The sequence below is a fragment of the Gossypium hirsutum genome, chromosome A13 (assembly GCF_007990345.1).
Source record: "Gossypium hirsutum isolate 1008001.06 chromosome A13, Gossypium_hirsutum_v2.1, whole genome shotgun sequence".
NCBI classification, from domain to species: domain Eukaryota; kingdom Viridiplantae; phylum Streptophyta; class Magnoliopsida; order Malvales; family Malvaceae; genus Gossypium; species Gossypium hirsutum.
In genome coordinates, this window is record NC_053436.1 from 10,615,747 (window position 1) to 10,631,471 (window position 15,725).

General features: G+C 32.7%; 2 protein-coding genes across 2 annotated transcripts; both read right to left on the reverse strand.

The window, feature by feature from the left end:
* Window positions 1–1,881: 1,881 nt before the first annotated feature.
* Window positions 1,882–3,393, reverse strand: LOC107932395 (uncharacterized). The gene is made up of 3 exons (XM_016864368.2): window positions 2,509–3,393; window positions 2,332–2,413; window positions 1,882–2,256 (listed from the first exon to the last, which is right to left on the reverse strand). The coding sequence occupies exons 1-3, from the start codon at window positions 2,623–2,625 to the stop codon at window positions 2,105–2,107; spliced, it is 351 nt and encodes a 116-aa protein (XP_016719857.1). The 5' UTR covers window positions 2,626–3,393; the 3' UTR covers window positions 1,882–2,104.
* Window positions 3,394–3,616: 223 nt separating this feature from the next.
* On the reverse strand, window positions 3,617–7,564 carry LOC107932394 (uncharacterized). The gene is made up of 6 exons (XM_016864366.2): window positions 7,079–7,564; window positions 6,037–6,122; window positions 5,833–5,955; window positions 4,879–5,703; window positions 4,547–4,760; window positions 3,617–4,428 (listed from the first exon to the last, which is right to left on the reverse strand). Exons 1-6 carry the CDS (start codon window positions 7,344–7,346, stop codon window positions 3,905–3,907), a joined length of 2,040 nt encoding a protein of 679 aa, XP_016719855.1. The 5' UTR covers window positions 7,347–7,564; the 3' UTR covers window positions 3,617–3,904.
* Between the last annotated feature and the right edge of the window lie 8,161 nt (window positions 7,565–15,725).

Genomic DNA, 15,725 nt, shown 5'->3' on the forward strand with positions numbered 1-15,725 from the left:
ATGCGTTAAAGCACAAATAAAATTATTCAAAAAAATATATCAAATCCTTCTTATATTTAAAATTAAATTTATATTAACTAAATTAAACTGATTTCATCAAATTAATTTGATTTGTTCGATTTAATCAATTTAACCTAACTTTTGCTAATTCCTAGCAATTTGGATAGAATTATTATAAAATTTTTAAATTTATAACAAGTAAATCTTAAGATTGTTCATACGTTTTGGTACAATGCAATATGTTACACATATATATAATTTGAAATATAAAAAATTTAATTTAATTTAATTTCTGCATATCGATAATATCATTATCGATGTAGATTCATTTTACATGTACATATTACATCTACAAATAATTTTATTTAATTTTTTTAATATACACAATTAAATAAAAATTAAATAAAAAGTTCTTTCTTATCTAGGTTAATTTAGTAAACTTCTATCCAAATATACCATGCATTATTTTTAAGGTGCAATGGTCAAAATGTAAATGTGTGTATACTTATTATATGAATAGTTAAGATTTGACGTGCTAAAAACCACAACGAAATAATATTTAGGATGATATATTTGTATTATGTTCTATCCAAATTTTTAATAGAATAGTTATACACTTGCTTGCAATTTAACCCATATGCTTTAAATATATTTTGTACGAAATTTGAATTAGAATTTAACACTAAACCTAAGAGGAAATCAAAGTAAAAAAAACATTTAAAATAAAAATATTTTAATAAGCCACAAATTTTCAAAGAAAAAAACTAAATGTGTAAAATATATTCCAAGCTTTTTACTATTCATCTATTTTAAATTTAATCTCTAAGAAAGAAATGAGTGCATGATCCCGCAAATTACTTCTAAATAAATTTTTAAAATCATATTATAAAACCATAGCATTTCGTGATTGATTGGCACATCGACTTTGATTCTCTATTAACCAATAATCTGGGACTATTAACATGGTTAAAGCCAAACCCGTTTGAAGTTCAGATGCAATAGGGTACTCTTTCCACTACTGTGTTACTAAATATAGAAATATTTTCAAAACAAAAATATTTTTTTGATATAAAACACTCATGTTGATAAAACGATTTGAGCCTTTTTTCAATGCTGAATCGTTGACCTATCTATAAAGGGAGAAAAATTCTTTGAATTTAAAGAAAAAAAAAGAAACAACTTTGCTAACAAATTACAATTATACATTATACAATTCTAATTACAATTAAAAATTCCAAATTATATGTAAATTTTTATTTATTATTTATTATTATACTTTTTAGTTTTTTTTATATATTTTCTATTTCGGTAAGAAGAATCTTCTGAATACTCTGGTCTTGGATCGATGGTTTACTTTTTGAATTTAAGAATGTAAAGTCTAACTGTTAATGCAATTAAAATTCTTTTATTAAATTGAGATTTATTATAGGTTTATTTTTTTTACATGGTTATCAAGGTGTGTGTTTTATTTTTGGAAATAAAAATAGATGGACTAAATTTTAAAGGTGTGAAAAGTACAAAGATTTAGAGCAAAGACGCAAAGGAAGTTATACAATGCTCCAAATTAAACATTTTCATTTGTAAAATCAATCAATTATTGAATTAAACTATCATCATAAACCTGTAGAATCCCTTTTTAGCACAACTTTTTCACATTTAAAAGAAGGGTTACAGGCATGAGGTATTACTATCAGGATCAAGCAAAAGAAGCATCTTTTTGAGTGTTAGCTAATTAAGCTAGCATTAAACAATAAGCAGGTCAATTATTGGAATTGGTTTTCCATGGTTGTTTAAAAGTGTTAAGATAGGAGATGTAGAACCAAAGAATATTTCTTCTTTTGACTCTCTCTCTCGAAGTCTTTGATTTTTGGAATCTGATTCTGCCACGCCAAAAAGATGAAATTTGATTCATTACATCAGTTAACTAAGGCAAGAAACTTTTCAAGTAAATGCTATGAAAGTGCCATATATACAAGTGAGATATGGCTAAACTGATAACCACACTGCTTTGAATCATTTATTTTCTTTCAGGCTGTAATAAACAAAATATCTTGATAAGAAGAACAGTGTAGCATGTTGAATGTTCGCTTTGCTTTATTCCGATTCATCTTCGGAAAGTGCGAAAAATCCTCTTCACCATGCTCATTGCGCTGAGAGGATTCTTGTTAATAACAGCAACTTGCTTTCCATTACTAGGGTATCTACTGGTGAGTGTTACCTTCTTCTCCAACACAGTCACCAAAACTGAGTCTGTCTCTGCCAATCAAAGAAGGAATACATTCAGTTGATTACATTATTGTATTTGTGAAGACAATTTTAAAACAAAAGTACCCTTCATTCTTGACATTATGTGTGCTATTCTCCTTTGACACTCTGCACACTGAATATCGGCTGAGAGAACAACTTGGTGGACCTGTTCTCACCAAACATAAAACACAAAACACAAAACACTACAGTTCATTAATAAAAGAGAATACAACAAGAGATAGAAAAAAAGAGAGTACTAACAAGTGGCATAGATAAGGATTCAACAGAGGCAAGGCTACTTCCAGGAAGCAATAGGCTTTTTGGGTTGTTAAGTTCAATTTTTGTGACCTCCTCCGTGGCTTGACCAGGATGAAACATGGTTTCTTTTATCTCTTAATGTAAACACTAAAAGGTCTTCATACAGGAGAAAGAAGGTAACAGGGTTCAATCTAGAGCTGCAACCAAAGTGAAAATAAAAGGAATGGAAAAAGATATAGGAACAGCAGCTCCTGCTGTAACTCAACTACAACTGATGGTGCAAGCCCATCTTTTGGAGATGCTACAATTTGGAGGGTGAAGAAAGAGCATCTTAAACTGGTAAAGGGGAAAAAAAAGGGTCTTTTTAATGCTTAGTTGAAGAAGATGCTTCATTCATGGAGGGTACCCCACATTCTACTTTTATCCTCATTTTGTTTTTCTCATCCGTAATAATTCTTTAAAGATGCTTGTGAGACCAAATTCGTATCAATGTCCCACTTTTAATCCATCATGTCAAAGATTAGGTAACCACTAGGAGATTTGATTTAGAACGAGACACAGACTCTTCAAAATTTGAGGAGGATATATCTTAATATGACAAAACTATATTCCTGAAAAGGCAGGATAATATAATATAATGACAATGAAATTCAACTTAAACCTAGGATGCTATTTACAGTTGTTAAACTTTCAAAAGGATAAAAGTGTTTCTATCTGCATCCCTTTGGAGTGGATTCTTTTAATTGCCCATTTTCTAGGTAACGTCTGGGAATTGTAGCATTAATTAATAACGATCCTTTTTTAGAAGTCATAATCGTTTAATTCCTAATCATCAAATGTAAAGTGATGAAGACAGGGAATAAGCTCCTTAACCGAGATGATTACGACATGGATTAATCACCGGACCTACCATTGTCGCTGTTCTGCTACGGAGTGATAATCGTCACAAATTACCAGAAAAAGTCTGCATAGTTGTGCAATTGGCAAAAGCCCAGATTTGACAAAATTCCCAACCAATCAAACTCAGTTGCGCCCATATCTGTCAAAACAACCCGCATCACATGTCGATTGTCGAGTATCCATGCAATGCTTTGAGCTCATGGTTGAAACATGCAACAAAATAAACGTGTATATATATATCTTTTTACCCTACAATGATATACAGACTACATAAAAATCAGAATCTTCAAGCAACAATCTAAAAAATAGCCTAAATATAAGTTAAGAGTCGCGTGGATCGGACTTTGCAAGACGCAAAGATAGATGCCATTGACTTCTCAAATGAACATTTCCAACAAAACATTGCGTACAGCAGGTGCACCATGTACATGAAGGAAAATAAAATCCAATGAGAGAAAAAAAAAAAAACAACTCCAAAATCTCCACTGAAATGGGTCGATCACCTAGTCATAACCAAGCTTGTTAGAGGCGGCACTACTGAAGAACTGAATAATGGATCACCTATGTACTTGCAGTTATCATTATCAACGTTTATTGAGGAACGGTTTATATATCTCTCACAAGTAACCAATCCTGAGGTGGCTTTTATGACATTTCTACTGTAATTCAGCTTCTGTACACAGGTCGTATTCCTTCTCTTCCTTGATGACTTCCACTTCAACCGGGAAAGCAAATCATCCTTTGAAAGATCTGGTACAACAACTACCACATCTTTTGCCCCGACACTACCTGGTTCTACAGGAGAATCATTACAATCTGTGCCATCTGCACTATACTGTACACCGTCACAAATGGAGGTGTCTTCCACATTGCAATCATAAGATTTTCCTTCAACTTGCTTCCGGCCCCTAAGTATGGAATTCACAAGATCATGCCTCTCCTTAATATTTATCCAACGATTTCCAATCCATTCCCGAGATTGCCTTACATCCCCACTGCCAAACACTGATTCCAGCTTTTCTTCTGCAAATAATATAATATGTCAGAGCTGGGAAAAGGAAACCAAATAGACTTGATAGATGGTTCATGACCATAAAAAAAAACAAAACATTAACATTCAGATTTGGAGTATTCTACAAACCTGGGAAACAAACATGAAATTTATCTTCTGCATCCTTCTTAATGACAATGCCCTCCCACCATCCATCATGCCACCACGCATCAACAACAGACCCAACACCAATACATGAAGCATTACATCTTCGGTATTCTAAGGATGGTCGAACAGTTGTCCTTCCACAACTACGAATTCCCACTGGATCAGGAACAGCAACCCTCGATGCCAAAATCCATTCCTATAACATAAAGTCATAAATCATTTAGTAACTCAGAAGATAGAGTCAATAATACGAATTCCCTCATCAATACTTCTTTACAGCCCTGTAAACCAAAAACAATAAAAATAATACATACCTCCAATTTGTTAGATTCATCAGCTGCATCCTCAATATCATGGTATTGCACCTTCATCTTATCCCTGTGCTTCTTGATTACATGAGCTCTAAACCAACACCCTCTAATACCACTATCTTGAGCTAATATCTCAACCTGGGAGCCTAATTTTAAATGTTGAGAAACATAGTGCTTAGATTCATCAGCAGACAGGAACGAAGACCTACCTCCATTGAAACTTTCAGTTCCATTTTTTCTGTTCTGAAAATCTTGAAGATTTGCACCTAATGCACCTACAGACTCTCGGCTGCCACTGAAATTCATGTAAACATCATCATCCTTTGACTGACAATATCTCTTTCTAGGTCTTATCCCAAAACCATCATCAATGTCCCAATCTGTTTCCTTATAATCAGCATGTTGCTGATGATTCGTGCAATCATTTGAAGGCGAAAGACTATACATATATCTAAGCATATCTTGTTTCCAATAACCCTTAACTTGAGTAATGTCAAAAGGCTTGAGATCATCATTTTCAAACTGCTTGCAGCATACAAATGGCTCCATCCGAGTATGTTTTACTTCTTTCAGGAATTTCTTGAAATGCATATGACTAAGGACAGTAGCCAATCCATCTATGCATTCAATACTAAGATCTTGAAGACAAAGAGAAAAGAAAATCTCTTTGTAATTATCATTGTGCGGCAAAACAATACCAACCTCATCAATTTTGTGAAACCATCGTACGACAACCATCTTATTGCCTCTAGTGTCCTCATATAAATCTTCCAAATATGCAACAAGTCGTTTATCCTCCTCAGCTAAGACATAAACAAAGTCATGAATCTGAGATGATTTGTAGATGGGACAGAAAAGCCAAAAAAAACAAGTTAGAAACTGAACCCATGTGATGCAGAAATGGCAAACCTTAAGGTTGAATAGAAGGAGATGATTGATAAAGGAAGTTACACTCACCGAAAATTTTACACCATTCCTAAGGTAAGACTGATAGTGTTTTCTTTTTTTCCTACATATCCATGAAGAACCTAACCATAAAAATTCTTTAGTGTACTGGCCCAGCTTCCATGACTGAAGATCCTGTAGGAAGAAAAATAGGAACATTGTTAATGAACGGTTGATTGAGGGAAGAAACCCATATCGCCAACATATCATCCATACCTTGAGGGCTCCAAAATCCATGTTTTTCACATCTTTCCCATTCCAAATGCTATCAACTGAACAGTACGGCTCACGAGAAGACGTATCTGTAAATTTTAACGCAATTAGCAACACAAATACACATATTCAGTTCCACCAGTCTCCACAGAGAAGATAATTTATTACGCAAACATGTGACAGCGGAGAAATGATAATTGAGAAGGAACAAAAAGAAAACAAGATGCTCACAAGTCACAATAATAATAGCTCATATAGATTGTGTCTTATTAGTATTTATTTTCACATTCAACAAGAATAAACGGCTGATTCAACAATGTTTCCATGGAGATGAAACAATTTTTTTTTTTAATGAAAGCAGATATGTTTGGTCACGAAAGATGTTGACCTAGATATTTGAGGGCGTAACAATCCTCTCAATCGGCTCTTAAAAATTGAATTAGCAGTCCTACAGCCCAGATTATAGTCAGTTAACATTTACCATGGTGAGCAGAACCAAATAACGCCAGACAGAGAAATAAAATTTAAAGCAAACCAAAAAAAAAAAAAAAGGAGGGGAAGAAGAAAAGTATCACGTTACTCGGGAACCCGAAGAGAGGATTATGTTTATTGGTTAAGATAATCAATCAAGATAAACGAAAATAAAATTTAAAGGAGAAAACTCGCACGTCTTCTAAATGATTAATATAAGGAAAGGAAATAAACCAATAAAATATCGCAAGCCAGCAACTCCATTAGTGGAGGCGAAAGAAACCAGCCAGAAAAAATGTAAATGAAAACAAAAATATTTACAGAAAACTTATAAATTAGATAAATGAAATATTGAGAATAAATTAAAGGAGATAAAAAACTGCTTGTTTCAAGGAGAGCGAAACCCCTACTCAAATCCAATCCAATCAGTATTAACCATAAACGCTTAGATCCAAGGGGTAGACTAAGAAAACTGAGCCCAGCGCAATTCATAACAAACCCGTAAACCTCCAAAAAACCATAAAATCTCGAGATACGAAGAAAACAAAGAGAAAAAGTAATCAGTAGTAATTACCTGAAACGACAGAATTAAGCCAATATACAACCTCCCTGCGAGACTTGAGCTTGTAAAACGGCATCGAAGTGAAGAAAAGAGAGCGGTTCTTAATAGAGAAATGATAACACATGTGCCTCAAGCTTTTCTCTTTCCCAACCACAGCCAGATCTGAAACCCCATCTCTTCTCTTCAAATAGTAATGAACCTCTCTCCTTCCTTTATCGCTTGAAACATTCACCTCGTCCCAGCCCACATACGCCGCTGTGCTCGACGGCACTCCCTCCATTTCCAACTGCAATTACAGGAAGGTGAAAACAAAAAAACGGTGAAGGAAATTCGTGAGAGAGTTTCTTGCGCGTGATTTTATATCATGCGGGGAGGTGTTTTGGCGAAAAAGGATCAACGGTCAGGATTGCGTACACCAGATTGACATCGTTTGGGGGAAATTTGGATTCCTAAAATACCCTTGGTAAGACTTTGATGATTTACTTGCACCATGTAATTCTTGTTCACATGTTTTTGGCATTTTCATCCGCCACACTCGCATGGCGTATTGGAGGGCTTTTCAGGAACATAACAAAACACAAATAGAGGAAAGAAGGGAAGTCGAGCCCGAAATTGGTGCTTAATAAAAGTTAGACTCGCTCAGTTTGGTTATCAACTAGCGTTAAATTAGCGAAATAATTAAAAAAAAAAACTTTAATCGGTAAATTTAAGAAAATAGATAGTTTTTTTTTTAAAAAAGTGTGAAAGCGTCTTTTACTCCAAAGGTCATTTCCTCTTTGCTAAAATTTTAAAACGCACCAACGGTAAAATTATCCCCAGCCCAAATTGTAACTTTTTATGTTATAAATATCCAAGTCATTTTCTATTATTTTCACTAAAATGTAACTTTCTCCATCCTCTCTAAATTCTCAATTCTAGCTACTTTCTCAAGATTAATTTCAAAATTTCCAATAAATTTGTATAAAATTTTTTAGTTTTACTTTATCGTTTCGTAAATTATTCATTTTAATTAACTTTTCACAAATGACAAGTTTTCTTATTCGTTTCGACAACAAACACATTTTCGCCAAACAATTAGTGATGGTAAGGAAATTTTTTTATTTTAATTATTTTTAATTAACTTAAATTTAAATTTTATAATTTTTTAAATTATTTTGTTGATATAAATAGGCGAATAATTGAGTTTTGGAAGGGTTCATACACAATTTATCCAAGAGCGTACCCAATAAAATTCGTGGTTATTTGCAAGATGCAGAATTCTTGCATGTGTCTCGTATGCTCGGGGGCTGCAAATTAGATTCCACACTTATCAACGTGTTGGTGAAAAAATGGAGACCAAACACATATTCCATCTTCTATGTAGTGAGTGTACAATCACATTCGAGGACGTATCTTTGCAATTCGGTTTACCGGTGGATGGGTTAATCGTTATGGAGGCAATGGTCATTCTTGGTAAGGAGGACCTTTGTGAAACATTTTTAGGGAAGGTGTCGAATAAGTTTCAAGGTGGCCGTATAGAGATGAAATGGTTGAAACATAATTTCAAAGAACTTCTTAAGAACACGGCTAACATGGAAAAAGAATAATACACCCAAACATTCATCCTAAAGTTAATCAGGGGCATTATAATACTTGATAAATCTCAAAATTTGGTGCACATAAGGTGGCTACTACATCTGGTCAACTTCAAAGAATGTGACTGATTTAGTTGGGGATCAACCATGTTGACTACATTAGACAGGAAGTTGTGCCGGGCGACAAAATTAGATAAGATGTCAATTGGTGATTGTTTGCTTCTACTATAGTCATGGGCATGATGGCGGCTACCATTTTTCTTCCCCGAGTGGACACCCCTTGTACATTCCCACTGGTGACAAGGTAAAATTAATTTAATAATAATATAGCTACCATAGTAAGTGTTGTTTATTTATTATGTGATTGAATTAACATATTATTTGAGCAGGTGGAACCATGGGTTGAGTTATGTGGGACTACCGGAGCAGCTCGAAAATATTCGATTGTTGTTAGATCAACGCTCGAAAGCCGATGCTAGTTATTGAATTTTTCAAACATAAAATAATTATGCAATGATTTGGATTTTAATATTTTGTCGATAACAAAATTTATAATTGTGCACTACCGTTTGAATTGACGTTATACGTTGATCCGATAATTGTAAAAAGCATATTGCTCAAATTTTTGGCCATTCGGTGTATGTGGGACGCAAAGGTGCCATTGGTAGTTTACGCGAAGGTGGAGATGTAAGAACCTAATCAAGTAATGCGACAGTTTGGGTGGAGGCAAAATATTCTGCCGGCATCGTAAGACATCGAAGCACTACACAAGCTTGATTTGTGGAGGAAAATCGACGAAAATTGGCAGGAATTCCAGAAGGAATATATTGACATTTAGGATCATATGAACGACTTCATACCCATATACAAATCTTTTTTTGTATCGGAGATGGCGACCTCTATGGAGTACGTGCCAGAGTTTAAACTAGCTGGCAAACTATATCTACTGCACATACATACTTACTAAATTAACTAATCTCTTGAACATTTTTCAATGTCAATTCAAACAATTAATCAATTTTCATAAGCATATATAAGATTAAGTGAGGCAACAATATATTTCTATATTGAAACAGTTTAATCATAATAATCTTGCAAGTTGTGCAAGGTTAATGTACCATTTAATACTGTCGTTAATTTAACCATTAGCTACCTTAGAAGATTAAACATGCACCGATTAAATACTGTGTCAATTAATTATAATTTCAATATGTTTAATAATTAATTCATTCGTCACCTTACATTTTATAATGAAGTATAACATAAGCATAGTTTTATTTAATTGAACAACTCACCAAGGCCTATAACAACACAAACATTATTCTAATAATTCAAGTGGATAGAATGCAATCAATTTAACACAAATTAATTTAAGCCATTTTAGTTAGAATAAGAAAAACAACACAACAATTATTCATATTCATAATCACAACATAAACAAGAAAATTAAAGAGAATGGAACTAGGAAGCAAATCTAATATTTCTCTGAAGCCAGTCTAGTGCACTCATTTTATTCTTTGCTTGCTCTGTTGAACCAAAGCCTTTACGAATAATTGAATGTTGCTATTCCAAGGTGGAAGAAGGCTCTTTTTCAAGAGGGAAATAGACAAGGGAAATGGGAAAATAAGAAAGGGAATGGAAGAGAGAAAATGAGTGAAAGAGAGAGAGATGTGTGGGAATGAAGGTGTGTTGAATGAAGAAGGGAAGAGGGGTATTTATAGGTGGGAATGGATGCTAAAAATAAGAAATAAATAGTAGCCACTCCTCTTCCCTTGGTCGGGCACAAATGGTGCAAGTTTGAATGGTTCAAACTTGCTATTTTAAGCTAGGGGCAAAAGTTTGAAGGCACGAAAAGTGGAGGATTTGAATTGGATATCAAGAAAACTTTGAGGTCTATTTTGCAAGTGTGGAAATCATCTGGTTGTTTCAACTCTATGGATGATTTGGGCTGCCCCATTTGTTAAGTGGATCAATATTTTTTACTTAATACAATTGGGCCTCTTTTCATCTTTAGGCTTACAATTAATTTTTAACCCAATTAATTTTGGATCAAAATTAATTATAAAATATTTTTAATACATATTTTTTGGCCGTCCATGGTTCGAAAATATTATTAGTGCTACTCTTGATTACTTGATGCACAACATTGTCCCAACGGTTTAAGCCCCTCGAGTGTTTGCCAAGCCAATTTTCACCCTTTGTGCAAAATTGTCAAAAAAAACCAAATTTGCATAAATTTATTATAAAAATAATTAAAATTCAATATGTTAATAATTTAAGTGCAAATTAATTATTTTATACTTAAAGTATTAATTTCGACAAAAATTACTACCAAATTGCACAAAATTAGAGCTCAAAAGGTGCTGAAAAAGTCTATATATTTTTGTGTTTCCACACCCCCAAACTTAATCCATTACTCGTCTCGAGTAATGCACAAATTGTAAAAGAAATTGCTTGTAATCGCCATTGAAAAATATCTTTAGAACACATTTCCCCCACAACTATGAGTTTAGTGTAATTATGCTCAAGAATAAGAATTTTGAAATTATGCAACTCAAGTATACATATTGTTTGAATTGTTCTCAATTATTATCATGATAGCAAGAATAGACTAAATGCTTTCTCAATAAAGATATGCTAATTCTTACCAATTAATTTTTATTTTCTTTTTTAAGACTAAATTGTAATCACTAAGTTTAATTTATGCCTTCATATTTTGAACTTGGCAATTTCTCTCCACTAATGTAGGTAGCACGGAAATATGAATCGAAAGGTCTTTTAAATGGGTTGTAACGTGGCTAGGCTAGGGTAGGTAAAAGATAGATAAATTTAGGCTAAAACCCCTAGACTCAGCTTGTATCGGACCTTCGAAATAAATACCTTCAAATTCACCAACTCATTTTGCAATTGAGTTCACACATGCTCTTTGTACATCTATTTCTTTTGAGTACATATGCTCTCTTTTTTCTTTCTTTCTTTTTTTCGAGTATATTATTATATGCACTACAATTTTTTTGAGCATTTGATACTTCTTTTCAACTCCCCCAAACTTATTTTTAGAGAATATTCTGGTTAGATTGAGTTTAATGTTTAGGGCAATTTAGAGATAATTATGAGAGAAGTGATAACTTAATATTGCAATGGTTCAAATAAAATCAGGCCATATAGTCTCAAAGTTGGGTTTCAAGGGATAAATATTCGTTAAGGTTGGCTTGAAAGGATCAAACGATCCAAACAAAAATTTGCCTAAGTCATTTTCAAAATTCCATGCTTCCTAGGATTTCACCTCAAGAAATTACTACGTCAATTCTAGAGACTTAAACTTTCATGCATGCCTAGCTCTCCTAAGGAATTAAAAATTTTATGGTACAATTTACAAACTTCATTAAGAGTAACATTTATATCATAATTCAGCTAACATAGCAATCATTGAAATAATATAACTTTATTTATACTAAAGTTTCGCATAATTAACAAAAATTCCAATTTTTGAGCAAAATATAACTTATCATAATTATAAGAAAAATGTATATTGAAAAAAAAAATTTCAATTTTTGGTCCCCCTACTTAAGATGAACAATGTCCCCATTGTTAAAAACAATAAAGAAAATGAAAATATAGAAGTGAATATATACTATACACCAGGTAAGATCCTAGAAAAGGAGGTGAGTCAAGTTTGACAGCTTAAATACCAAACTCTTCCTAGACAGATTCAATCCTAGACACGTACATATCTATTGCCACACTTATTATTTTGTAAATTGTTCACTTTTATTAATGATTACAACCTCTTATTTTATTATGCAAGAAATAAATTCCTAAAAGAGCTTAAAACTAAAAATTTAAAATATTCTACAAAGTAATGTAACATCCCGATTTAGGGCCTAATCAGAATAGTGGTCTCGAGACCACAAACTCGATGTTAGGAAAATTATTTTATTATTATTTTGATGTATTAGCATGTTTTTAGGAGTACTTGAAAAATTTGGTGAGCCAATTATAGTGTTTGAAAGCCTAATTGAGAAAAAAAAGACTAAATCGCGTAAAGCGCAAAAGTCCTAAATTGATAGCTAAAGGTGTCAAATAGCTAGAGAATAAAAATTGGGAGTATTTAAAGAGCAATTAAACCCTTTCCTAAGAGTCTGGCCGGCCATAGGGAACAAATTGGTCAAAAAGTCAAAGGTTTAGGTGGTTTAGTGACTTAATTGATTAAATAAAAGAGAGATGATGTCATCCTACTTCCCCATTTCTTCTCCACCGATTTTTTTCAATCATTTTTAGGGGTTTTGAGCTTCAAAAATTTCAGCAACTTATTACTCTTGTAAGTAAGTGTTTTACATACTTTTTCTTGAAGATTTTTGCATTTTTGAGACCCTTGAAGCATGAGCTTTCAAATGAAGGGTCTATGTTGCAAAATGATTAAGAGTTTAGGTTTGACCATGAGAGTATTTAGAGTGTTTTCTGAAATTTTATGGAAGAAAATGAGTCTTGGGTGTTTATTAAACAACTTTTGTGAAAGGTGTTAGCATGAAAACACCTAACAGGACTAATGTGTATAGGTTGTAAAATAGATAATAAATGTATGAAATAGTGGGAATTTGGAGTTGCTATAAGAGTCAAAAAAGTTCGGCTAGACTTGAGAAATAAAGAAATTTGATAAAAATTGATTTTCGAGTTGAGGGGTAAAATGATCATTTTGCAAAAGTCTAGGGAAAAATGGTCATTTAGCCCAATTGTGAATCGTTGAGTGCTTAGGTTGATGACCCCCTAACCCCACGCCGTCACCGGAATAGGGCTACGAGATATTACCAGACTTATACACTAACATTTATACAAAACCCAGTCACACGCTTTACATTCCAGATCAATATTCATCAAATTTCATCATAAAATCCCTAATATGGGCCTACGGGGCCCAATAAATGTTTTAGAAGTGATTCGGGACTAAACTGGCAACTTTAGAAATTTTTCCTTGGAGATAGGGGCACACGCCCGTGTAGCCTAGGACATGCTCGTGTGGCCTGGAACATGGCCGTGGGGCCAGGCCATGGGCAGATTCTGACTTATTCACACGGCCTGGGCACACGCCCATGTGACTTGGTCGTGTGAAAACATGATGTTTGACCATTTTTAAGCTATTTTCACATGCTAAACACATCTATTTCATGCCCAAACATTTACTAATAGTTCTTAAATCAAATATCATTCATTATGCCATTCAAACTTAGCAAATATTCATTCATTCATTTAATACCTCTTAAGAATTATGTACCACAATTCATATCAAAATTATACAACATTATCATACTAGTCAAACTCATGTGAGTTTAACTTTCAAAATATGCATATTTCATACCATGCTACAACAACTTTCATGTTTATACACTATTATATACAAAATAACACCTTAACAACCTAGGTACATGCCATTTTACCAAAAAAAAAGTATTCACCACTTTGAGTCTGGGATTGGCTTGGATGTTGTATCCTTAACTTTCTTTCGTACCTAGACCTGTACATGGAAACATACCGTACATTGAGTATACACTCAGTGGTATTTCTATAAACTAATACTTAAAACAATAATAAGCTATGTATATACATTGTAACATAACTTTTTATTTCATAATCTTATTAGCTTCATCACTTACCTTTAACTTATAGCTCTTAAATGTATTTAAACAATTCTTTTTATACTTTTCATATCATTCAATATCTTTCAATACTTGTATAACAGTCACAGTCACATAATCAATAGCAGTTAGTCTTTGTCTTTAGTACTTTCAATTACCCCTATTAATATAACTCGGACCTGGACGGATACACGGATCCAACCCACACACTGGGGATAATGTATAGCGTTTCATCGGCCAAAACCGGAATACACTGTAGGGTAACAGTAATAGTAACAGTAACAGTCATAGTCAGGTACAGAGTACCTCTTTGGAACGAATCCAAAATAGTCACAGTAGTCGACACATATAGTGTCTCATCGACACACAGTCAGAATATCCCTAAACACTTCCAATCCTATGGCATGCCAATTATATTCGACTAGTCCGAAACTTGTTAATAGGGTGTACAAATCATTACATTTCACTACAAAATCAATAATAATTTCTATCATACCATTCATTATACATTCTAACTACTAAGAGTAACAATTACATTATATTAAATCATTAACCATAGTTTATAGAAATACAAACTGAATTTCTCGACTTACTCGATAACCTCGTTCACTTTCTCCTTTCCTTTTTTCGATGACATTTCCGGTGCTACGTTAGCTACATAAAATTTAACATTTAAAATTATCAATATATATTATTTAATAACACACTATTGTATTTCCATGTATCTTTTACTTAAATTCCAATTTAGTCCTTCCACCATAACTATTCTTTTTCTTCAAAGTAAATCCTATATTTTCGTTCAATTATCATTTTAAACTATTCCAACTCTTAAATTTACAACATAAAATATTAATTATAACATCTTCTCAATTCAATCCCTATTATTGCAAGACCTATATTTTCTTTTACAAATTTAATCATTATCCCACTTCTAACTTGAATTTCCATCAAATTAACACTTAATCATTCCATTTATTCAACTTAATCAACATCTAAAAATTCAATAAATTCCTAAATTTCAACATAACTCAAGTAGTATTCTTTCCTAGGATTCCATAGACATCAAAATTACAAGAAAATGGATGAAATTGACTTACCAATTAAGCTTGGAACTCTAAAACCCTAAATTTTCCTTTTCTTTTTCTTTCCCTTTTTCTTTCTTTCTTTCCCTGCTCTGTTTCGTTTTCATTCATTCTTTTATTTTATTTAGTTACTTTATTATATTATATTATTATAATATACTTTAATCATTATTATTATTTCTTATTTAATAAGTAAATACTTATTTATACATACATTTGTACCAATTAAAATAATACAAATGTATTCATACATACCACACATTTGTCTCCTAAGGCTTATTTGCTAATTTAGTCCCTTGAATTTTCTATAGTTTATATTTAAACTTTTACGCTATATGCAGTCTAGTCATTTCACTAAATTAGCCTTGAT

Excerpts from the sequence above, each read along its gene's own strand:
- LOC107932394 (XM_016864366.2), bottom strand. The coding sequence starts at position 7,346 with ATGGAGGGAGTGCCGTCGAGCACAGCGGCGTATGTGGGCTGGGACGAG. Across the intron at positions 5,956-6,036 it reads TGGATTTTGGAGCCCTCAAG|GATCTTCAGTCATGGAAGCT; the intron begins GTATGGATGATA and ends TTCTTCCTACAG. Across the intron at positions 5,704-5,832 it reads GGAATGGTGTAAAATTTTCG|ATTCATGACTTTGTTTATGT; the intron begins GTGAGTGTAACT and ends AAATCATCTCAG.
- LOC107932395 (XM_016864368.2), bottom strand. The coding sequence starts at position 2,625 with ATGTTTCATCCTGGTCAAGCCACGGAGGAGGTCACAAAAATTGAACTT. Across the intron at positions 2,414-2,508 it reads AATCCTTATCTATGCCACTT|GTCCACCAAGTTGTTCTCTC; the intron begins GTTAGTACTCTC and ends TGGTGAGAACAG. Across the intron at positions 2,257-2,331 it reads CATAATGTCAAGAATGAAGG|AGACAGACTCAGTTTTGGTG; the intron begins GTACTTTTGTTT and ends TTTGATTGGCAG.